At 41.0% G+C, this 24,515-nt stretch overlaps 1 protein-coding gene across 1 annotated transcript in view; it reads left to right on the forward strand.

Annotated features, from left to right (window-relative positions):
* Window positions 1-24,515, forward strand: part of LOC108934986 (vertebrate ancient opsin-like) — a 34,970-nt gene that overhangs the window by 4,376 nt on the left and 6,079 nt on the right. The window contains exons 2-3 of the mRNA XM_018753234.2: window positions 5,920-6,248; window positions 20,901-21,134. Coding sequence (XP_018608750.2) covers window positions 5,920-6,248; window positions 20,901-21,134 — 563 coding nt within the window. The remainder of the gene's footprint in view (window positions 1-5,919; window positions 6,249-20,900; window positions 21,135-24,515) is intronic.

Consider the following 24,515-nt stretch of genomic DNA (forward strand, 5'->3'; position numbering starts at 1 on the left):
GGACAGGACCCCAAGCAGGGCTCGAACCCCAGACTCGCCAGAGAGCGAGACCCGGACAAGCCCCACCTTTGTGCACCACCAGCCCCCCACCTTTCCCATTTAATTTGAATTGAATTTTCATCACCACTGTATTTTCTAAAATTTGTCTTTTTGAGTGAAATAGCCTGCATTTCCAAGTCACTCGATCAGAACATCAGCAGGCATTGAAATGCCATAGGGGTAAATTACTGTTAATTCGACTCACTTTGTGTTTACTGTCCGAAGTAGCTCAAAGTTAATAAAAATGTTAAAAAGTCTTTCAAAGTATTTTTATTTTCGACAGCTACATCCAAGATTTTCACAGAACCTTACCAGTAATAAATGAGGGACATCTGTTTTAGTAAGCTTTTATTGATTGTGTAGATAATAAAGAACTTGAAAGTGGTCCAAAAGCTGGCACTAGACGTGCTGATGACAGATTTTCATTTTCAAGTCATTTTAAATTTTAATATAGTTTCAGTCTAATAAAAACAATGCAATAAGTGTTATACACTGTAATTTAAACTCAAAGTCCAAGATACCCCCATTCCACTTTACACGCACACATTACGCACATTGACTGAAACCGCTTGTCCCGAGCAGGGTTGTGGCAAGCCGGAGCCTAACCCAGCAACACAGGGCGTAGGGCTGGGGGAGAGGAGACACACCCAGGATGGGACGCCAGTCTATCGCAAGGCACCCCAAGCAGGACTCGAACCCCAGACCCACCAGAGAACAAGCACAGGTGATGAGTTTCAAAATCGTTTTTAAACATAGAGAGAGAATCAGCAGTTCTAAGAGAGAGTCTGAGAGAGTCATTCTATCAAATCGGAGAAGAACCGAAAGCCTTCATGCTTTGGATTTTGGACCTTTTGTGCGTGAGACCACTCAGATGGGAGAGGTGGAAGAACGTAGCAGTCTGGTTGGGGTGTAGCGGATGATCGGGTCTTGTAGATATCGGGGAGCAGTTCCATTTATGCTTTCGTAGGCCACAACCGGAGTGTTGAGTTTGATCCGGGCGGCTACAGGAAGGCAATGCAGAGAGCCGAGTAGAGGAGATACATGGGAACGCTTCAGCAAGTCAAGCACAACTCGTGCAGCAGCGTTCTGTATCAGCTGCAGAGGTTCGATGGCAGTAGCAGGAAGACCACACGAGAGAGTGGCAGTAGTCCAGACGGAATCACCATGGCCTGGACGAATAGTTGCGCAGAGTCTGTTGTTATATAGGGACGAATCCTGGGGACGTTATGCAGGTTGTATCTGCAGGATGTATCTACAGATTTGAGTTGTGGCTTCAATGTGTTGAAAGAAAGACAGATTTCAATTAATCATCACTCCTAGACTCTTAGCCAAGGAGGTAGACAAGATCAGTGAGTTGTCCAGTTTAATAGAAAGTTCATGACAGGAAGACAGGCCAGCTGGGAGGTGAAGGATCTTTGTTTTGGAGAGGTTGAGTTCTAAGTAGTGATCAGACATCCGGCAGAGCTGTCCGATAAGCAGGCTGTGATGCGCCCGGAAATGTCTGATGCTCCAGGTGGAAAGGAGAGGAAGAGCTGGACATTATTGGTGTAGCAGTGGTCGTTAACACACCAGCAGATGGAGAAATCTGGATGCAGACACACCAACTGCGGTACATTACTGCAATTCTGCTTCTTTTGCGCAGTATGCAGTTTTCAAATTTTTTGGACACGCTTCACATAAATTTCGCTGAACGGATTTTTTGTTCTGTAAATCAAAAATCGGGTATCCAGAGCCATAAGCCGTTATACTGAAACTTTGAATAAAGAGAGTCTGTAAATCGTGGAATGCCTATAGATTTATTTTCTATATTTTGCTGTTTCTTTTTTACAAGTAGTATTGGCTGCTTGAAAGTATGTGAACCCTATAAGCATGGTGATTATTCTTGTACAAAATATTAAAATAAATGTATAAAATGAATAAATTATTGTGGTTTACACCCCTGATTCTATCCACCTATTTGGTTTAACCGATGCAACTTGGGGTTGACAGATTTTTGCACCTATACTACATACATGATTTTTTCTAAACCAACATGTGGAACTGATCATTACACACCTATTATGTCAGATGAGAAAGACTGCTCATCATTAAACAACCATTTAATAGTGAAACTCTGGGACACAAGTGGTTCACAGACTTTCAAACAGCACTGTACACATAAAGCCATACAATATTTTGCAATAATTAACACAGGAAAGCTGCATTCTGTTGTGTTATGGTAACTACTGTTAACATCTGCATCATGCCTGGTTCCAGAAGGAAGTGGCTTTAGTGGAATTAGTGCTTTATTCAGGGCAAACCAAGAGACTCAGTCACGGGACAAGCAAAAGATCTTCGAGGCGCAAACATCATCAAAGGGGCAATCTAAGAGGCAAGGTCGGTACACAGGCATGAGGCCGAAGGAGTAGGGTATGGGACTGGGAAAAGCGATCAGGTAGGAGTTGAATAGTAGTGAGGCAGCCACAAGCAACAAGGCTGAACAAGGTTCCACGTCAGCTCCTGCTCTGATGCTGCCTTTTATGCATCAGTCTGCGCCGTGCTCCAGGTGTTCCGCGTTGGCTTGTCGGCGTGGGCGTGACAATCTGAAGTAATTCTGTCCATTTAAATGGATTTGGTGAGAGTTTAGCAAAAACTGGTGTCACATTTCAGACTTGGGAATGCATAAAAATTTTAAACGTTGAAACAAAAATGGTAATTACATTTTTGAGTTGCAAAAATTCACCTTATGAAGGGTTTTTGTAAACAAATTACCTTTGTAAGGTGGGGGAAGACTATAATGGCATCATTTCCAGGTGTCTCCCGTCTCATGCCTTGTTTCCAGGTTAGAACAGACCACCGTGACACTGAATTAGACAAGCCATTATTAACAATGGATGGATGGAAGGTACAAGGCCAAAGGGGGAGGGGACACATTCAGGCGGGATGCCAATCTGTGGCAAGACACCCCAAACAGGACTCAAACCCCAGACCCACCATACAATGGGCGCCGGCTGAACCCGCCGTGCCACCATGCCCCCCAACATGACACTGCATAAATGTTATTTTTTATCCCTTTGTGTGAAGGTTTTAGAGTAACTACCCTTTTAATATGTAGAGAGATGTATGTATTATTCAGCTTTTGTTTCTTGTGACTTAGTAGTCAAGGTGACTTTGAAGTTTCAAACAAACTATCTATGAACAGTAATCTGGTCCCACTTGTGGTCATGACTTGAGGACCGAGCATAATGTCAAAAACGGACTTTTCCTCACATGTCCTTCGTTACATTGTGGAGTATAACAAATTAAATTATGTTTTAGGCTGGTCATCAAGCCCAATTCTGCGGTGCGCATGGATTTGGTGATCGACAGCTACTGTGCACTCAGTCGCACTTAGGGCTACATTTCATACAGTGTCTCACTGTCAGATAGCACCTTAAATATGAACACCTCATGGATGCTTCTTTGGGAGGGGATGGCTTGAATTCTGCTGTCATCCATTTATCCAGTGTTTAAGGCAGCAAAGTTGGCTTTCTCTAAACTGAGAAAAAGGCTTAGCAGAGGATTGTTTGTTCATCCACAGAGCTTCAGCGTTTGGCAGCTCTAAATGCACTGAGGAAAGCGCTGTGATCACGGAGGGTCATTATTGCTCAGGGACTGCCACAGCTTTGGTGTCTGATGTTCTCCTGGCACAATGTGAAAGTTTCAAATTAAAGTTCGGAGCTGTCTGGGAGTCTTGCACAAAGGTTCAATGTGACATAGAGCAATTTGGTGACGCATCTGGTAGAGTTTCTACGCAGCCGTGACTTTGCAGTGTGCGCTTCATGCAGAGACACTTGTGTGGTTCTGTCTGGAGAGCAGCACTCTTGGTTTCTTGCACAGTAAGTGTCAGCTGCCTGGCTGTGACAGTGTGAAGGTCATGCATTTTGTCTGCTGTGTATGAAAAGATCACCCGGCCCCCACTTATTGCATTATCTGCCATTTGTGAACAGGACATCCATTGTTGGTCATAAAAAACAAGCCTTGAGTTCTTTTCAGCTGGGAGGTTTCTAAACTGGGCAGTTGCAAAAACATACTAATAGGACTAATTTGCAGTGTTATTCAGCGCTTATTGCCAGTAGTTGCCAGAATCCTGAGAGAGGATATAACCAGATAACACTGAGGCAGAATAGCAGAACTTTAAATCTCTGTATAAAAGTCACTGCCCATGAATAGCTGAATTACTTGAAAAGTGAACATTTGATTAACTCTAATTATGATTGACAGTGTCAGGGTTTAGTGCTCTGAAACTGTAATTATAATAAACATTTTATGTGCATAGAGATTGCTTCTCATCAGTGAAATCCATGGGCCACACTAACATCCCATATGGCTCCAACTGACATGTGGCAGATGATGTACGGGCTCTTCTTCTAGAGAGTAGGTAGAGTATATTCTAACCTGAAAGCTTTTGAGTGAGGAAAACCACATTTGAAGGGCCTTTAATAAAAGAAAACTAAATCTAATTAAGATCTCATCAGTGATTTGACATGAAATCCAGCAACCCTGCAGCATATTCTCCAAACAGTTGGATATAAATTAACCAAACTGGCAATGCTAATATACAGTGCATTCCAATTTAAATATAGTACCCTGTTAATTGCAAACCAGAGGAGCTGCTAATCTGGGACATCGGTGTCTGTGCATATCCTGCTATAGTAACCTAGTTTTAATATCAGAAACTCTGTTTAAGTTAGCCACCGGCAGTACTTAGATTTTGCCAGAAATGTAGATTCTGATGATCCCGGATGACATTTTTTGCACAAGGTATTGACAGTATATTAGATTTCCCATCCACTCCTGCTGTATTTCCAAGAACTCACCAATGCACGGAAATGCTGGAAGCCACAGGGGGAAAATCACATGCTTCACAGCAACGGCATGTCACCCAAGTTCCCAAATTACCAGTTCCAAAACACCTTAGGGCCATTTTGTCTAATTAAGTCTGAATAATTGATCCAATTATGCGATCATAGGTCTGGATGAAAGAGAAAGTACAAGATGTAGAGACCCTAGGGTGCCAGCACTGCCTTCCCTTGATGAACGGAGGTTGCCAGGCCAAATGTGTTGTCTTAGACTGTGTCATTTTTCACACAAAATGTACAGACTTTCCCTGTTGCATCGTAGAAGCCACCCATAACTCTGTCACTGTTGTTCTAATATTCATTGGCTCACTATCCTTAATTGCTTGTCTAAGTTAGGGTCATGGCGATTCACAGGCAATGCTGGAAGCAAAGGGCACAAAGCTAACTTAAGGTACATCCTGGATGGAACACCAGTCCATCACAGGGGATTGTTCCAATATTTTTTCTGATGAAAGTTTTATCTAGGTTGAGATTTTGACCTGGGCTGAATTCCCCGTAGCATCAGGTTTTAGAATTCCTAATATGATTCCTGAGCTGCAGTATGCAATGTATTTCCAGCACAGTAGATTACTGATCCTCTTGGGTTTACATGGTGACAACAGTGATGTTTTGTACAGTATTACTTGAGTTTCAAACAGCTTGTAACCAGTGTCTCAGGGTCCTTCTACTCAGAGGTTACCTATCACGGCAATGGTTGGCTACAGCATCGGAAGCCTATCGGGGGTATTGCACCCTCATGTCAGTGCCGATGCCCTCAGCACCGCTATGCAGCACTGCCGATGCTGCAGGAGTAATGACAGCCCCTGACTGAATTGCTTCTTGGCTATAGATAATTCATCAGCAAACAATGCAGCATGTGTAACACTCACTATGTAGTAAAAGGATTGTCTGCTTTATTCTCCTTTTCAGGGAGCGGTTGTTCATGTCACACTTTTACACAGTAGTGATGCAGGTTGTCCCCAGGGGGTGCTAACACCAAGCTACCAAATGTGTCCCTCAGGCATCGTGTCCCTCATCTCCCTGGCTGTGCTGTCCTATGAGCGCTACTGCACCATGATGGGCCCTGTCGAGGCGGATGCCACCAACTACCGGAAGATTGCAATGGGCATTGGACTGTCCTGGGTCTATTCACTGGCATGGACGCTGCCCCCGCTTTTCGGCTGGAGTGCCTACGGCCCAGAGGGTCCGGGGACCACCTGCTCTGTGAACTGGACAACAAGAAACGCCAACAACATCTCGTACATCATCAGCCTCTTTGTGTTCTGCCTCATCCTCCCATTCATTGTCATTGTGTACTGCTACGGTAAACTGCTGCATGCCATCAAACAGGTAGGTGGAAAAACAAAACTTTCCTTCTGTACAACACAGAGTTTATACACTTTTGGTCCCCGTCAGTCTCCCATGATTAATATACAAGACAGAAAGCTGCAGGAAGATCCCTCTCTGAACACAACAACTATACAGATTATGTGCCATGATTTTTCACAATATTTCATATTTTTAGTTTGTGTATGTCTGTGATTTATGGTCAGTAGGGCCAGTGTAACTCAAATTACCTTCAAACTGAGAAGGCTCGAATATTTGGTGTTGTAATGCAAACTACAGCACAGCCAAGAAAAAGATCAATTCAGATTATAAGTGGCAGTTTATTCATGGTATATTTCAATTTAACAAACGGCTTCCAATTGTCTTACTGTACAAACTGCGTCGTTCAGTAAATGCACAAATAGGTCTTGTGTATTACAAATTTTCATAACATTCCATATATTGATTCCTGCCCATCTATTACAAACTATATTGCTGAATTTAATCATAATCCACAATTTAAAATGTGCATAAGTTTGCTTTTCATTTGCAGTACATAATGTGGTGGTAATTGTTTTCAGTAAATCAGTACTGTGTATGAAGGATACATGTCTGTCCATGTCAGTAAATGCAAATCAGTGAATTGAGTTTATGTACACCTTATATTGTGAAGTACATTCCTCTATATATGTAGAAAGAGTGAGAAATTTCTTGGTTGTTTTTTATACTGCTGAACTCAATGATTGGTATCAATAATAAGAGAACTTGTATAGCTGAATAAACACTAGTTGTGTATTTGCTCTTTCTGCTGTAATCTCCAGCCAGATGCAATATTTTCCACTCGTGGAGCAGCCCTGCAGCTAATACAACAATGGCTCCGCTATCAAGCCTCTTGTTCCCTAGTTTAATAACGTGCTCTTCCTTTGGTTGAATCACAAAGGGTAACAAAATCAATTTATCTCTCTTAAATTGTGACAGACACCGATTCATGCACTTCATCAGTGATAAACAGATAATGTGGTTTATGGTTACTGGAAGAACCGGGGGGGTTACGCAGAGGGCTGATGGCGGGGGTGGCACTTTAGAACTGCACAAGGCAGTGTCTCAGTGGGTTTGTATGCTGTGCATGGTACGCTAGTGCTATGATATGGTGCCGTGACTGGATGGTGCTTTCCTTGGAGGCTATAGAGTGGCCCCACCCAAAAGAAGTCAGGTTAATGCATGTGGGCCTGGTGTGAAAAAGTTAAAGGTGAATGTGAAAAAACTAGAAAGCGACACCATAATTGCGAGCCACGTTTTAAATGCTGAGCAGGTGCTCTGTGGTTAAGTGTACCCACCCCGTACGCTGAGCGACCCAAACTACCTTGCTATTTATTGGACCTCTGAGGTTTAAGTTGCACAAGGGGGCAGCTGAATTGGCTACAAAATGTGTAAAACCCGCCCAAATGCAGCTGCTGAAACTTACATTATGTAAAAGCTCCTTTCTCATAAAAATGACATACAAACTCAACTGCCTCTAAGACATTAAGAGAAGCAGCTGTGTCAGGTGCCACCCTTAAATGAAGAAAGCAAAGCCGAACACCATGTCCCCAGTGGATGTCAGCCCAAATCTCAGTCTAAAAGTTTCTTATTGACAGGACTACCACACCTTTTGCTGCCAGAGTGGACAAATGGCAAGAACAGCAGGCTGTCACCAGACCCCTGTCTGCTCCCCACCCGTTTGCGTGAGGAGAGTTTGGAATCAGATGGTTGCTACATTAATGTAGACACAAACACACACACACACACACACACACACACACACAGAGTCCAAAACCGCTTGTCCCGAGTGGGGTCGCGGCAAACCAAAGCCTAACCCAACACGGCGCAAGGATGGAGGGGAAGGGGCACACCCAGGACGGGACGCCAGTCCGTCGCAAGGCACCCCAAGCAGGACTTGAACCCCAGACCCGCCAGAAAGCGGGACCCTTCCTAAACACTTTATTTGTCTTCATTTACATTATTAAATGGTGGCTCTGTGACTGATACTGGAGCCTTTTCTTCCACCAGCAAGACTCAGCCCAGATTTACGAAAAGCTTCTAATTGGTCTCTACTTACGTTCATGGTACATTTTGAAAGCTTTCTGTTCCAGCACTGACACATGGTTTGTAGTATTAAGACAGTTGTACTCTCCCATTGCACTGGTGCGATGAAGAAGTTGGTGTTGCATGGCTTACGGGTTTTCTTTGTAGAGTGGTCAAGTAATAAGGCAGTCAGCCACTCGCAATGGTAATTTACCACAGTAGCAGATCTTCAGAGAATGAAACCTGTTCACGGACTGCCAAGAAGTAGAAGCTTGAAGTGGAAAATTTTGGTGCTTTATATTATTTTTAATGCTGTGTCATTAGATGACGAGCATTTACTCATTTTACTCATTCAAGTTTTTTCGCTCCTTTATTTGAAAATGAAATGCAAAGTGTTTTGTTGGTGCTGCTAATTAGTGTAGAATATATTGATTTAAATATGGTACAAAACCACCAATTAGGTTTTCCTGAGTTGTCAAAACACAACATAATAGTAAGGCTTCAGTCAGAGAAATAATATTGTTTTCTAGTTGCTGTCACTTGGAGTTAAAATGAAATTGAAATGTACAGATATGATGTCATTTTTTGACTTGATGGTCTCCATCTGGGGCTGAGGGAAATCAGTGAAATGTACTTGATCTCTACAAGATGATGTGTTGCTCTGTTGAATTTAATCGGGGAAGACATAAAATCCTGTTCAGAGTCATACAGATTGTGTTTCAATGACATTATCAGCAAGATCAAAAAACATCCAAAAAAACATCTGCTTTCCAGTTTATGGCTGTTTTTTGAAGTGGTCAGAAGACACAGGAAGGTCATATTTTTGGAAACAAACTCTAGACACAATCCAGACCTTTGGGTATCACTATATAACATGCAGCATGTACAGTATGTTTATCCTATCCTATCCTATCCTAAATGTTCTTCTGCTGTCCAGTAATCACAGAGTGGACCTATAAACTAGAGTAGAGCATTTAATAGACATACAGTATGTGTACCATATTGCACCCTATGTATACCCTTCTAATTGATAGTACCAGTGATGTGTTTGATTACCCTTGCTGGAAAATATTACTTTTAAGAGAAGCATTCGGTTTACAGTAGAAAATCAGTTGACATTTACCTACTGTAACTTTGCAACAATTCCCAAAGATATAGAACACGTATGGGTCTCTTTGCTTTGACTCTTCTGTACAGTTCATCTCATACAAATGCTGTGTAAGTTTCCAAAGTGTACTCAAAATGTTGAGTAGTATGGTATGGCCTGATTTAAAAGGATGCATTCCCATAATTCTCAGTAGATCAGAATCATTTGTGTTTTTCCTTGTTAGTGGTTATGTTTATATGTTTCCTTATTAGTGGTTCTGTGTGTTTTAATCTGGAGGCAATAGTAGCCTACATGGAGTAGCTAAGTCATACACAACAGATTTACATTTACAGTTATTAATTCAACAGACACTTTTCACCAAAGCAACGTATAACTCAGAGCATTCCACAGCAGTCAAAGCACTTTGGATACAAATAAATGATTGTTAAAGCACTTTGTTTCTCTGATACGACCATTTTGCTGATACACATCACATCAGCTTCTTATAGAAGTTACACAAGGATAGCAGATACATATATAAAAGTAACCGGCGGTAATGGACTAACTTACAAAGCTGTCAAGAGACTGGGGGAGAAATATGTCTGAAAAAATGGCCTTTGAAATCCTTCTGAATACTAAGGATTCAGTCACTCTGAGGGACAGGGTGAGCTCATTCCACCACATCAAGGTCAAAACTAAGAACTTACAAATTGTTAATTTTGGACTGCTTGTGAGTGAACCAGAAAAGAAGCCAAAAGTGGAGGAGAGTAGCAATACTAGCTAGAGGAAGCTTGTGGAGAGAATCAATGCAGTGGTATTCTGCATGTGCTGGAGAGGGTTGTTGGCAGAAGCTGGAAGACCAGACATTGGAAAGTTGCCATGGTTGAGATGGGATATCACCATGGCCTAGACCAGAAACTGTGTGGAATGTGTTGTGAGATATAGATGGACCCTGCAGATGTTATACAGGAGGCATCTCCAGGAACATGTTAAGGCTAGAATGTGTTGACAGAAGCAGAGACTTGAGTGATTTTTTTTTTTCTCCCAGGCTTTTGACAGATGTAATGGATGAAATATGCACACATATGACAACTGTCATACTGGTTTTTCTGTACCACGGAGATCTGTGATTCCGAGCACACCAGCACACTGCATTGATTTTTTGTATAGTAAATTCAGTAAAATCAGATATTTGGTGTATTAATCTTAAAACATGGAAATTTAATGGCTGACCTGGATGGACATGGACATAGAACACCAGCAGTAAAACAATGTGCAGTTGTGGTTCTTGTCAAGAATGTTTAAGTAACCCCTCTTCTTTGTAAGAACTGTTTCAAACCAGAGCTCCTCTTAGGTGTATCGTGCCTTAATTAAAAATCATCCTTCATAATCTGCCTGCAGGATATATAACTGACATACAGAAAAAAGCATACCTTACATTGTCTATTGCTGAGTAACTTGTTTACTGTAAATAAGACATCAGGTACCTAATTTGCCTAGAAATCAATTTCATGACAGGTGAAACCATCCGAAAAGTGCCCATACAGTCATGTCACATTAATAAAATTTGAATTCCTCTCAGATGATGTGCGTTTCATCTCATGTTTATATTTACAAGAAAAGCTGCTTTGGAAAAATGGACATGATAGTTGAATAGTTGATACCTGAATGCCCCCCTCGCACATACACACATAGACACACACACTCTGATACAAGGACACACCTTAGACTGTGTGGTCATCATTTTTATGACTGACATTGCACAGCTTTGGCCATCATTACAAACCAGAAATGCTGCGGTCATGCTACACAAAATTCTCTGATTGGTTCCAGTCTTTCCCTAGCTAAGATCTCCAGTAGCACATTTTGGTCTTAATAAAAAGGCCACGAAGCAAAACTGATTCAGAGCATATTCAGAAATTCCGCTTAAGAGGCTATGTTGGTGTTTGTACTTTTTACAGGTTTGGACCTCTGTGATGTCGCGGAGACCATGTGACAATTCTAGTTGTAGAAAAGTGACTGTGCGGACCTGTAGGCAGGTGTAAGGTTCTAGTAACTCTGCTGTTCCATGTGTCCGGAGACAGTCTTTTTGTGTCACTTGTTTCGGTTTCCCTCATAAATACACGGAAGAGATAAAAACACAACGGGGCTGCACTGTTCATTTTGATCTCGGAGACCAACATCTTTTTTGACATGTTTTCTAAACTCATTTCCTCTGGATCACTGTGGCGCCTGTACTGGAGGGCTGATGGATTTATCCTCTGCGAGTGGAAGGGCGGCACACATGCTGTGTAGTTGTTTCGGTCTCGTCTTGAAGATACGTCAAAGTGTGCCTACTTAACGTTTCGCTTGCCGCACACGTAGCGGTTCTTCTACAAATTTTTTTGTTCCGCTGTTGTATTTAATGATAGCCTTCAAAGCCTATCATGCTGCACTGGAAGGTTTTAATCTCTTTGTTTTGAGCTTTCACTTCCCCTGTGGCTTCACTCACGAAACTACTTCAATTAGCTTGCTTTCAAACCAACATCCCCTTGCAATCGTGGCGCTCTTGTGGTTTTCAAGACAGCAGAGGACCTCAGCACGATAATGATATAAATAACGTGGAAATCATTTTAGACCACTCAAAGGGGCTTGCACATCCTGCTTAATTGCAGCTACTTCATGCAAGCAGAATGAGAATGGTTTGATACACCAATTATACATGTGTTACCCACATACCTTATTAAGTTTGTCATTATGGTGTGTTTGGGTCAGTAGAACTCTGCTTTGAAGGAACAACTGTTGGTTTATCAGTCGAGAGCATTTATCAGTTTGGCTTTCCAAACCTCAGCATGTCTGGCTATTAACTCAAAATTCTTTGCTCAGAGCAAAGCGGTTTCTACCAGATTGTTTGGGTTCAGAGGAAGGAACCTGTTTTTGTCCACAGGCTGCCAGACATACGGTTGCAGTAAATTTTCTGGGTTTAACTTAAAAGTGGAAAAATACTGCCAACTGACATAGTCTGTAGACTGCAGTACTGCTCTTTTGTGCACCATAAGTTCTATAGGGGAGCTGCCAAATGTAGTTTCTCAATTGCACCTTTGTATAAAGCGCTATGTTGCAGTATTGAGCGGAACCGGCCATCTGCCACTAATTTTAGCCTCGCCAATGTCACACAGGACGGAAAGCTGACGTTACACCTTCATTTGTTTGGAAAAAATTCCCCACGGCACACGCTTTTTTTTTCTAAGTGCCATTCACAATTAGGGTCCCATGAAAAGTGCTTAAAAAGTTGTTTTGTAGTTTTAGTCACCAAGTGCATCTTCAAATGTCTTTCCATTTTTGCAGATCTGTTATGATTTGGAAACATCTGTTTCTCTTTGGTTTTTGTGTTTTATTATTATAGTTGTCTATGTAATAACATTATCTGATGCAGAGTTCAATACTAGATTTGCTTCTCCTCTCTTCAGTTTGTGTAGCCATTTACATTTATTTATTTAGCAGACACTTTTCTCCAAAGCATCTTTCAATGAATTTTTATCAGCCCACACACCTTATTCACCAAGGTAGCTTACACTGCTAGATGCACTACTTACACTGAGTCACTCATCCACACATCAGTGGAGAGCACACTCTCTCTGTCACTCACACACTATGGGGAACCTGAACAGCATGTCTTTGGACTCTGGGAGGAAACCAGGGCACCTGGAGGAAACCCACACAGGCACAGGGGGAACATGCAAACTCCACACAGACTGAGTAGGGATCAAACCCCCGTCCTCTTGCACCACCCAGGCACTGTGAGACAGCAGCGCTACTTGCTGTGTCACCATGCCACCGTGTAGCCTTGCTCTTTACTAAACCATCAACCCTCCCGTTTACCATGTTGCATGTCCAGTGGATTTGCTCACCTTTTTAACCTCCTGACATAGCTTACCCAAGTGACCTTGCTGCAGAGTCGATTTTGAGACATTAACCAATAACTGAAGTTGTGGCCTTAACAACTGCATGCTGCCTGTCATTTTTTTAATTTGTACCCAACCCCCAAAAAAATGAAACAGCAAGGGAATGGAGGTTTATATAAATAATCAGTTGAATTAGTGTAAATACATGGACTGACTGCAGAGGCAGATAAAGATATCATAGTGAGTTTTTGGTATGTTAAATAGTCAACAATGTTTTAGTGCCTGATTCACATGCACAAGGATTTGTGTCAGAAAAGTATTTTTGATATAGCTTCGCCTCCTCTGGGGTGCAAAATACAGTGAATACATAGAAACTATTCATGTAGCTGACACTTTTCCCCAAAAGAAATTTATGATTACTTACTGGGTAATTTTTTTACTGAAACGATTTTGGATAAGTACCATGCTGAAGGGTACTACAGCTGGAGAAGAAATTCAAACTTACAACCTTTTGGGTTCAAAGGCTTCAGGTCTAACCACTTCAGTAGCAGCGGCCCCCTTTTTATGTGTATGTACTGCTCCTCGTTGGAATATTATCAGAAGTCCTTCAACATACTGGATGTGTGTTCAGTACTGTGGTATACTGCAGTTGTATAGCTTTAAACTGGATAAGGCCTCCTCGATTTAACTGTGATAAAGTTTTGTAAAATTTTATTTAATGTTTCAGATAAAATATTAACTGAATGAATATGCTCATTGATGAAAAAATATTATTTATCTAAATTATTTAACTGGGCATATGACTAACAGTTATGGCTGGAATGAACGCCATTATATCTTAACATACGAGGTGCATAAAAATGGAGGAGATAGTGACTATAATTAATCGTTCTGGCAGTGGAAAAGTGCATTTGACATTGCAGACATTAGACTTCGTACTCTATCTACAAGGCCACAGAGTCAGAGAAGTATATGAACTCAATTTCTCGTTTCTTTTTTATCTTTTTCAGAGAACAGCCTGTAGTGACAGACAGGATGTGAAGCCAAAGATAATGGAACAGGCGCTTGTTTGAAACAATTGTATTTTCACCGGGGATGCACAAACTATCCAGAATAAGTCGTCCTTACTCCTCATCACTCATCAGTCTCAATATCAGTGATGAAGAAAACGGATTGACTTAAAGAAACTGGGTGGTGATTGGTGAATCTGGGAATAAGATACAGAAACGCTTCCAAATCTCAACCATTTATTCAATTTATTACTTTTGTCATTTTAGCAAAGTAGTCATTTGGAAAGATTGTGTAATTTCACAAAAAAAAAATTACCATCTAGTCCAGTTGTGTTATTCCAGCCTTTTATGAAAAAAATGTGCAGTTGTTTTAACTTTTCTGTTTTTTTTCCACATGGCTGTATCTATAGAAATATGAGAGTGAGTACAGAAGGAGCCATTAAATGGGAATTCTTGACAGGTACAGGTGATAAATACAGCCCTGTTTTGCCCTTGTGGATCCACCTAATGAGCCCAGGCATTGAAGAGATGTGGAACCATAGGTACCCTACTGTGTTTAACATATGAAATGAAACCCCCCAGGAGCTCTTTAACCAACCCTAGAGCAAGACTGCTAGCAGGGCCTGTCACAGCTAAGAGTCTTTCAGGTTCTCCGGGAGTTACCTCTGAATTCATTACGGAAAGATTCACCAAACTTTGGTCTTAAATGGGTCACTTTTAATGCCAGTACATTTATCTAAAGGTGTGTTTTTTTAGATTTGCGATATGTTAATCCATATTTTTTGTAAAATACCACAGTTGTAAAATATGTGGAGTAAAGATATTAAATCTTAGAATACATTTGAAAATTGGACCAAAAGAAATTTTATATGACTAAGCTTCATAGTGAGGAATATCTTTAAAGTACCTTCAAAGTGCTGTAAGAATGTGGTCCAATTAGTCTTAAAGAGGAATGTTGGTTTTTAGCTTCGGTGGAATATTATCTTTCAGTCTACAAACTATAGTACTAACCCTAACCCTAACACTATCATACATATCATGGCCCTGATTTGCATATTATTGTGTCCAGAATCATGGTCCCCCAGTTCCCAGTATGTGTCCATCAGTAGTCCATCTCACAACCCCTGTAAATTCACACATGTTCAGTTGGCAACCCTGAGAAAAGTAAGGTTTTGGATTATCCGGGGTTCAGGTTATAACTAGGATACCAGCAGTCTGAAATAACCACATGTCTGTAATTTAATTAAATTCAAGATTTTAACAAATAAAAAAATAATCTAATAGGTGTAACAAACATAGACTTTTTGGACCCTGAGAGTAGTATGGTGACTGGTGTTTAAGGGGAAGTATTTTTTAGAAGGCCATATTCTGACAGTCACTCTTTTTATTTCTTGTTGTTGGTAACCAACTGGATTTACTAAAAAGAATTATGAAAACACAGATCTATAACTGCAGCTTTAATTAAGACCATATTGCTGGTATGAGATTTGAAGATTTACTCTTAGCCCTTATATAATGGGTTCCCATAAAATGAAAAGCCACTACAGCTGTTTGTGTATATAGTATTTACCCTGTTATCATACAGTGGGCTTATTATTCAGTGCAACAACTTTTTACCCAGTTATGCTCTGATTTTACATTCACAACAGGTATTTTCATCGACTGCCAACTGTCTATTAGGCCAAGTGCATGGACACTATGCTTCTTCCATAACAAGACCAACTACTGTATATACTTTCTATCAAACTCATAAAGGTAACCAATCATAACTGTTCAAGTAAATATAATGTCATAATAGAAACAGCAGATTAAACACTATTCATAGTAAATCATTCAGCTGACACAATTCACCAACACAACTTACAATGTTAAGCAGCAACAATTTGTCCACTGATACAGAAGAGTACTATAGCAGGACCGGGCAAAATTTATTAGCACTGCACAGAAGGTCTAACAGCATAGAGTCTGCGTGTTTTGCAAAATGAAAGATGTGGCAGTGATGATTTGATTTTTATTTCTTTATATCATCAAGATCCATTAACAAAATGGTATGTTTATGTTGAGTATGTACCTTACCTCACACCCTATTAAAAAAACATATAGCATCAAAAGACAAGCGAGGAATAAAAATTGTGTTACAACTGTTATGAAATATGTTGGTGTTACCACTGTCATACATAAAATATCTTTTATTCTGGAAATGTAATTAATTTTAGGTGACATATTTTCATCCAGAAACAGATTATTTTTTGCATGAGAAATAATAGTAATTAAACCCCCTCAGAATGACAATTTGCGTAACAGGGTGATTTCATGGAGCAAATTATCCCCATTATGTGACGAATGGATGTCCTGAATTTCTTACCATTTTAGGTTCTTATTAGCCAAGAGTTTTTTTACTTTCTTTACATGACATCTTCCCTCACATCTCACCCCACATATGTCCCTTTTGCTGTCCTACGGTGTGCTGCACTTCCCTCTCCGACACTTCAGAACACACTTTGCTCCATGCTTTTGCTCCGCGTTATCTTTCAGACTTGTTTATTTCAAAGCAGAATCCTTCCCAGGATCAGACTTCATGGAGAGGATGTTCTGAAGTGAACGATTGTGGAAGAATGCTAATCAATCGTGGCACAGCCAAGTGAGGTATTGCAACTCACTGTGGAGACAGACCCCATTGGCACTCTGTTGCCCTAGAAAACCAATGTGTGGGGGTGGAGGTGCAACATACGGTCCGTCGCGTTTGGTTCCAGAAGAAGGTGGCAGGTGCTCCCCGCAGATGGGGGAGTGTGATGCTTACAGGAAACAGATGGCTAGATGTTTGAAGGAGGGTAGGGAAACTACCTGCTGCAGAACATCAGACTCCTTTCAGAAGTTCAAGACACGATGATGTAGACTGTGACACTGCGTGAAAACAGTGTTTTATTTTTTGCAGAGTTTAGTATTTCTCATCATTCTTAAGCGGAAAGGAAAGCGATGCTTGACCGGGGTGACTCTTTGTTTTCTTTGTTTCACCGCAGCCTCGACCAGAAGGGCATTTTCATTTGCAAAATCCACGCCGCTGTACACTCCTGTACACTCTTCTGTACACTGTTTACGGAGGTCTCAGTAAGTCTATCTGTCTGCCTCCAGCACATCGTCAATGTGGGTGGATGCGTTGCGCAAGACTCTAGCTAGCGTAAACCTGAGCCATCACTTGTACAGGGGAGGTGTGATTAAACCAGGAGGGACAGGCATTGAGCAAAATTTGCTTTTTTTCCTTGAAAGGTCAGTGCAGTAAAGCTCCTGTCAAGGGAATATGCTGTGCTCTTTATAGGACCAGATGTTCAAATCTCCTTTGTTGGAGGGAGTGGGGGTCAGCTTAGCAAGAGGACACAGACAGGTAATAGCTCTAGTTCCCGGGGAGACCTGGTGTCCCTTCCTGTGTAATTACTGTTCTCCCTATAATTACCTGCAAACCCAGCCCCTTGTGGTGATTTTAAAGTTTACAATGCTGTCCGTGAGGAACGGAGTCAGGAAGATGCTGACAGCTGGGGTGAGCCCTGAGGACAGCAGCCTTCCCACAAGATATTAACTAAAACCAGGTGTGAATACATTCTGTACACACCTACATCTGAAGGTACAAAGCTTACTTTCGGAGGAATTAAACAGTAGCCCCGTGGGGGTCGGCATTGTTGTGTAATTTACTTAATAGCGAGCACAAAGACGAGAAGGGGGGGTTTGGTGGAGACCGAGTTGTCTATTTGTGGAACAGTTTTCAGGAACTTTTGCCAGGATTCAGTTTTTTTTTTTTTTTTATGAGAACCCCCTTTGCCTTCTGCACTGACGGTACAGACAGTACACAGAGCCCGACTGTAAGCAGTCATGGACGTAGACGTGCGGCTGAACGATGGAAGCGGATAGCTCCGTGTGCAACGCTCACATCAAACTTTCGGGCATGCTTCGAAGAAGAAGAACCGGAAAGAAGTTATTTATTTATTTGTTTGTTTTTAAGACACACATTATTTTTTTCAACCAGTGCAACCCACAGCTCTCGCTCTGTACCCATGTTTACCGCTGGATATTTAACAGGGCCATGACCTAGTAAATTTCACTAAGAATTTAATGGTTGTTGTCTTGTTTTCCCCAGAAATTCTTCGCATGGATGCTCTAACTTCCAGTGCAACAATAGCTGTGTTCCTGCCATTGAATACTGGCCCATAATTCTTTCTGGGTCTTTAGATGGTGTGGAATTTTTAACAAAAATTTAGGCTGTAGGTTATCACCAGTGGCCAATCGTTATCCCGCAGCCCCTCTAAAATAATTACCTGAATTCTCCATATCAGTGAACAAGTTTAATAATATTGGCTTCCTGTGTAGTCATATGTGGAAGCTTCATAATTACGGACTGCAGAAATTATTAGCACAAATGGAAAATGGCCCGTGTCTTGAAACAATACAGGTCACCAATTTGAGTTCTCAAATCCATGAGCAATTGTTGGAAATCTAGTGTTTTAGTAACAAAATACATTATTCAGCCCTCAGGTGGCTTCAAACTGAAACTAATAACCATTAATCAGTTGCACAGTATTGTCAAAAATCATGGAAAACAGGAAGGAAAAATTGTCATAGGTCCCAGTTTTTAGCTTTTCATGGGAGTAGCTCTGGATAATACTGTGAGAAGAATGGATTATTATTTGTGATGATGGTCACTGATAATAATAATTATTAACATAATTGTTACACTTTGATTCACACCAAAGCACAAACATTACCCGCTTCAGAACAATGCTTGTCAGACTGATTCAGCAATGGGAATTAGGAGCGGTAGGTCGAGTTCAGTGGAGTGCAGAATTATTAAGCCTGTAACTTTGAGCCAGAAAAGAACAACCTAGTGGAGAGTTTAGAGCAACCGTAACATAGAGAAAGGAGTCTATTATGTTGCTCCCAGGAGACAGAAGTACAGAGACAGTGACAGACAGTAACACAGCTCTGAGACCACAACACTAAGTTTAGTAGGCGGTAGCTTTGTGCCCAGGGCATCAAGACTCATAAAGCCCTGCAAGTCACTGAGAGAGCAGAGATTTGCGGGAAGCGCTATTATAGGCTATGGATGCACGTGGAGGAGGAAAAGGATAGGGAAGGGGCCGTGAACTTGGCAGGCAGTGTAAACGCATTGCTGACCCCATATTCCTGTGGGTGGGGTCCTGAAGCTGTCAGAGATGTGTAAAGGTCTCCAGTACATACCACATGCATGTCAACCACAGTGCCAGCATGTCAACACCTGGGAATACCAGTCAATTTATGTCAAGCCATATAAGTGTGCCGAGATAATATATTGTTATAGTTTATTTACATATATTCCGCTATTAAATCTTGTTCTATTTTGTAACAAAAGTATTATTTACCATTTTCTTATCATATATATCAATGTCAGGGGTGTGGGGATGTGGTGGGTTCAGCCAGTGCCTGCTGTGTGTTGGGCCATGGGGCTTGAGCCCTCCTTGGCATGCCTTATGACGGACTGGCATCCCATCCTGGGTGTGTCCCCTCCCCCCCTTTGGCCTTATGCCCTGTGTTGCCCGACCCCGCTCGGGACAAGCTGTTGTTGACGATGGATGGATGGATGGATGGATATAACAGTGTATTTATTACTGTTGCATTTTACATAATACTACTCATCCGCACATCAGCAGAACTCAGGGTGATCAGACATACCAGAATATAATGAAAAAATATGTATTTTTTCAGAATTTTCAAAAAAAAATCAAAGTTGACAAAATGAGCCATTACTTAAAGTTATTTCCAAGCATAAAACTTTCAATACATAAAAATATTTACGCACAAGCAAAATGTAACATATGATATATAGTAATTTAATATGTAGTCAATATAAATATATGACTACACTCTACATATCAAATGATGTGAGATATATATAATTTAAAATGTCTTAACATTGTTTTTTTTGTTAAGGGAGTTCACTTTATCGTGGGGAAAGCATACTATAAAATACACTGGAAAATGCATTCTGGAAACTGCTCACATCAATACACTGCAAAGGAGTGTGACAGCAGTGTTACGCTTTGACAGGCTTGCCTTGCCAAGACTGAAATTGACAGCCCTCAAGTGATGACATCCTTTGCTTTTTTAAGGCACTTAAGGCAACGGCTAACACACTAAACAATGTGCTTCATTTTGCAGCTGTCAGATTTAATTTCTTGTCTGAATAAGCATCAAACAGCTTATTCCAGAGATTTTTAAGTATTTATTCTCAGGGTATCTATTGCTTCACATCCTTGTGTGATTTAACTTTCTGAAAGTGTCAGGAAACATCTAACTGGAGATGACAATATTTGAGACTGGCCGGGTAAGGCAATATTCAAGTATAAACAGCTTTGTTTGCATTCACCAACAAATGGACACGTGACATTGGCACTGCATTCCCAGATAACACTGGGACAGACATGTTGGTGTCCCCCTAAACCAGCACTGCCGCTCTAACATGAAAGAAGTAAGCAGATGAAATTGGTACTTATAATATGTGTGTTCCTGCAAAGAGTGAACTCGAGGTAAGATGCCAGAGCCTCTAATAACATTCCTTTTCACTTGTTTGTTTGTTTCTGTGTTTATATCCCTCATCGCCCTAAAGGTGAGCGGCATCAACTCGGCACTGAGCCGCAAACGTGACCAGCGTGTGCTGCTCATGGTGGTCACCATGGTGTCCTGCTACCTTCTCTGCTGGCTGCCCTATGGTGTGGTGGCACTAGTCGCCACTTTTGGCCAGCCAGGCTTGGTCACACCTGAGGTCAGCATCGTCCCGTCTCTGCTGGCCAAGAGCAGCACTGTCATTAATCCGGTCATCTACATCTTCATGAATAAGCAGGTAGGCTGTGTCGGGGGGGAAGGACTGTGGGAATGCTCATAACAAAGTGTAGTTTTAAGTATCCTGCGAATAAGGACATGTTGATTCAGAATTCGTGTGTGAATTTTAGCATATAGCAGTTGTTTAGGTGTCCTTGGAAGTTTAGCAAGAAACTGAACCTATGTCACTTTATCTTGAAAGGTTGAGTCATACATGTTTGCTATTTTCAGTAGTTATAATTATGCTTTCGAGTGGCTTATTGGTCTTGCTTAATATAATAAAAAGCTATTTTTACTAAACTGCATATTTTTCCATTTCCCAGAATCTGCTTTTACCTCAATTAATTTCATATAATAAAAACATATCAGATTATAGGGGTGATGCCCGACCAGAGGTCCACCAGTTATAATCTGAATAAAAAAATACAGATTGATGTGCATAGAACACTTCAGAGGAAAGGAAAAAGGACAGCAGCGGTGCAATGGGTTGTTCATCATAGGTGGCATGATTTTTTTTGTAAATGTATTATATCTTCTCAGGTTTTAAGTCAGGTTGGACATGGAAACTGGGCTCTGCTGGGTTAAGTTGAATGATGTCATGTTTTGCTTAGGTTCACAAAAAATGTCATGTCCAAGCAACACTGTAATCCTGAGTGGCATTATGAGAAAAACAGTTTAAGGACAAAATGCAAATGTACTTTCAAAACACCTCAATGAAAAATAAACCTTCTAAAAAAGTCTCTGAGCAGCTCAAAATTTCAGAGGTGTATTCCGAGTTTGGAAATGAAATGGACTACCAAGATTAATTACAATGACAGCTGAATTAGAAAGTGTAAACATGTAATAAATGGAAATCAGTATGCTCACGGTTAAGCTACAGTGGCAAGATAAACCATTGAAGGCTCACTTAATTTTAACTGAGCAAAGCTGGATCATCATATCATTCCTCCCTAGGCACATTTCTGGGATTTCACTACAGCAAATAATTTTGTAGAAAGGTAAAAGCCTCCTGTGTTTTTGCTCATTTATAGACAAGGCAGACCTAAGCATCTCTTATCAGAGGTTTGAGTAGGACCAGTTTTGCAAATCCCTGATGACTCAAGTGCTCTGTAGTAACCTCCAGACAAGGAATTCGGTATGTATATGGCCAATTAGTGGGGTCTGACCTCTCTGTTTGACTCAGAGTATGAAGGAGACCCTGTAGGTCAGTTCTGCTGGGGTGCCACTATGTTGGTCTTGTCCTGCTTGTCTCACTCAGAAAGTTTCCATCACTTTTACTGTTTCTTCCAGGCCATGTGGCCTCCGTTGCTCTTTTCATTCTCTTGATTTAATGCTGCTCTTAAGAGACCAGTGGGCACATGAAAACCTCAACAAAAGAAGAATGAATAAACACTTGTAATTGAACTACTGGGGTGGGCAGAAGGTGACCTAGTGGTTAGGGCTGCTGTCTTTGCACTCAAAGGTTGTAGATTCAAATTGCACTTCCTGTCATAGCACCCTTCATTAATGTGCACTACTCACCCTGAATTTATTCAGTAAAAGTCACCAGGCTTTACTAATTGGTAAGCTAAATGCGTCAGCTACATGAACAAATATAAATGTTATGTGATCACAGCTGACAAGTATTCCAAGAGTAAAACTGTGTTTCTCGAGGGTTTCTGTGTATTCTCAAAAACAGACTTGTGTACTTTTATTACCTGCTTCATGGCTTTGCTGATCAAGGGCTACCAAACAAAAAAAGATGTGATAGGACTTCAATACTGTGTCTGATTAGATTTTCTGCTCTACCACCTTGTAATCTTGTAAAATTCCAAAGGGAAATATTTTAGTACATTTGATTTTGAGTCTGTTATGATGTTACAGACATCAGTTTGTACAGTTTTCTCGTTGTACAAAGCATTGATTCTTGGCTTGTCTACAGCAGTACCTTTTATACTGAAAATCAATAAATTCTATATCCTAACACATCTCAAAAATTTGAAAATAGAAATCAATTTTCTCTCTCAAAGCGAAAATAAGAAGATTTGAAGGATAAGCTTTTAGACACGTTAACATCTCTTTGTCAAGTATTAGTAACGTTTAACCTAGAGCAACCTCTTTTACCCCAGGGAAAAAATCTATAATTTTTCCAGAAGGGTTCAGAGAGCTGCAGAGGACAAATTCTCCTGTATGTCATTTTCAGTCTTCAATTCCTCCCAGCCCGTATTCATGGAAACTGTGAGTTGAGGCGAGTTGAAGACTAAAAATGCTGTACAGATACGAGTTGCACTGAACGTCCGTCAGGCCCAGCACCCCCCTCCCCCGTATGGCTGGCAAAGCCACACCTGGTGAGTACACCGGTTTCTTTCTTCTTCCAGTGGTGCCGTGCCCAACATCCAGAGTCAGTTAAAATGCGTTTTCCTTTCGCTAGTCTGCCAACTGTCATGTCTTCCCCACGGCATAGTCAACAACACCGTGGATTCCCACCTTTGTGTCTGTTTTGCAGTGGTTTACGCTGTACGACAGTGTACCTCTGCTGTCAGTTCATATTTATGAATGAGAGTTACTGCCTCATTAGCCCTGAAACAGATTTGGAACCGAGAGACTGTTATGTTGTGTTCTTTTTCAGTCTTGTTTTTTAATGGAAATAAATTCACCAGATTGTCCACACATCACATTGATTAGAATTTTTTTCCTATGGCATGTAGACATAAATCCAAAAATACATATTGCAGACAAATACTATATGCCCTTCCCTTGTAATTAGAATGGTGTGTAGGTGGTGCATGCGGTAAGTTAAATTATGATCCTTATTAACGAAGGGAAACTATGTATTTTTCATTGGAGAAGCAGGTGGAGGGGGTTAGGGGAAAACAAAGAGTCGTAATTACAGGTACCCAAAATTGTCAGAGTTGGTCTTATTGAGCACTAAGGAGGTTTAATGAACGTGTCAACACACAGCAGCAGAGGAACTCAAGTGCACAATGGGGAGTGAGCTGATGTGGGGGGAGGTCTGCGATTTTGTCTCAAACTGGGCCATGGATGCAGAACTTTTTAGGCAATCCTTCCTTCCTTATATTACAGTCTGTGTGACATCGGCTCATGTGACAGTGATTGTGAGGACACTCCCAAGGACAACTTACATTTACATTTACATTTATTCATTTAGCAGACGCTTTTGTCCAAAGCGCCGTACATCTCAGCAAAAGTACAATTTATGCATTATATTAAAAGAAAGAGACATAGCTGCAGACATGTGACTCAAGTAAACCTCGTTTGTTGCCTACCACTTGCTGCACCGAGGTTCATTGTTCAAGTAGGTGCATAAAGCACAGGATAGACAAATCCTGATAACCCTCCTACCAATTTTTTTTTTTAATAATATCATAAGATATAGGCTCTGTTGTGGTGGAACGACTTTCCC

The sequence above is a fragment of the Scleropages formosus genome, chromosome 3 (genome assembly GCF_900964775.1).
Source record: "Scleropages formosus chromosome 3, fSclFor1.1, whole genome shotgun sequence".
NCBI lineage: Eukaryota > Metazoa > Chordata > Actinopteri > Osteoglossiformes > Osteoglossidae > Scleropages > Scleropages formosus.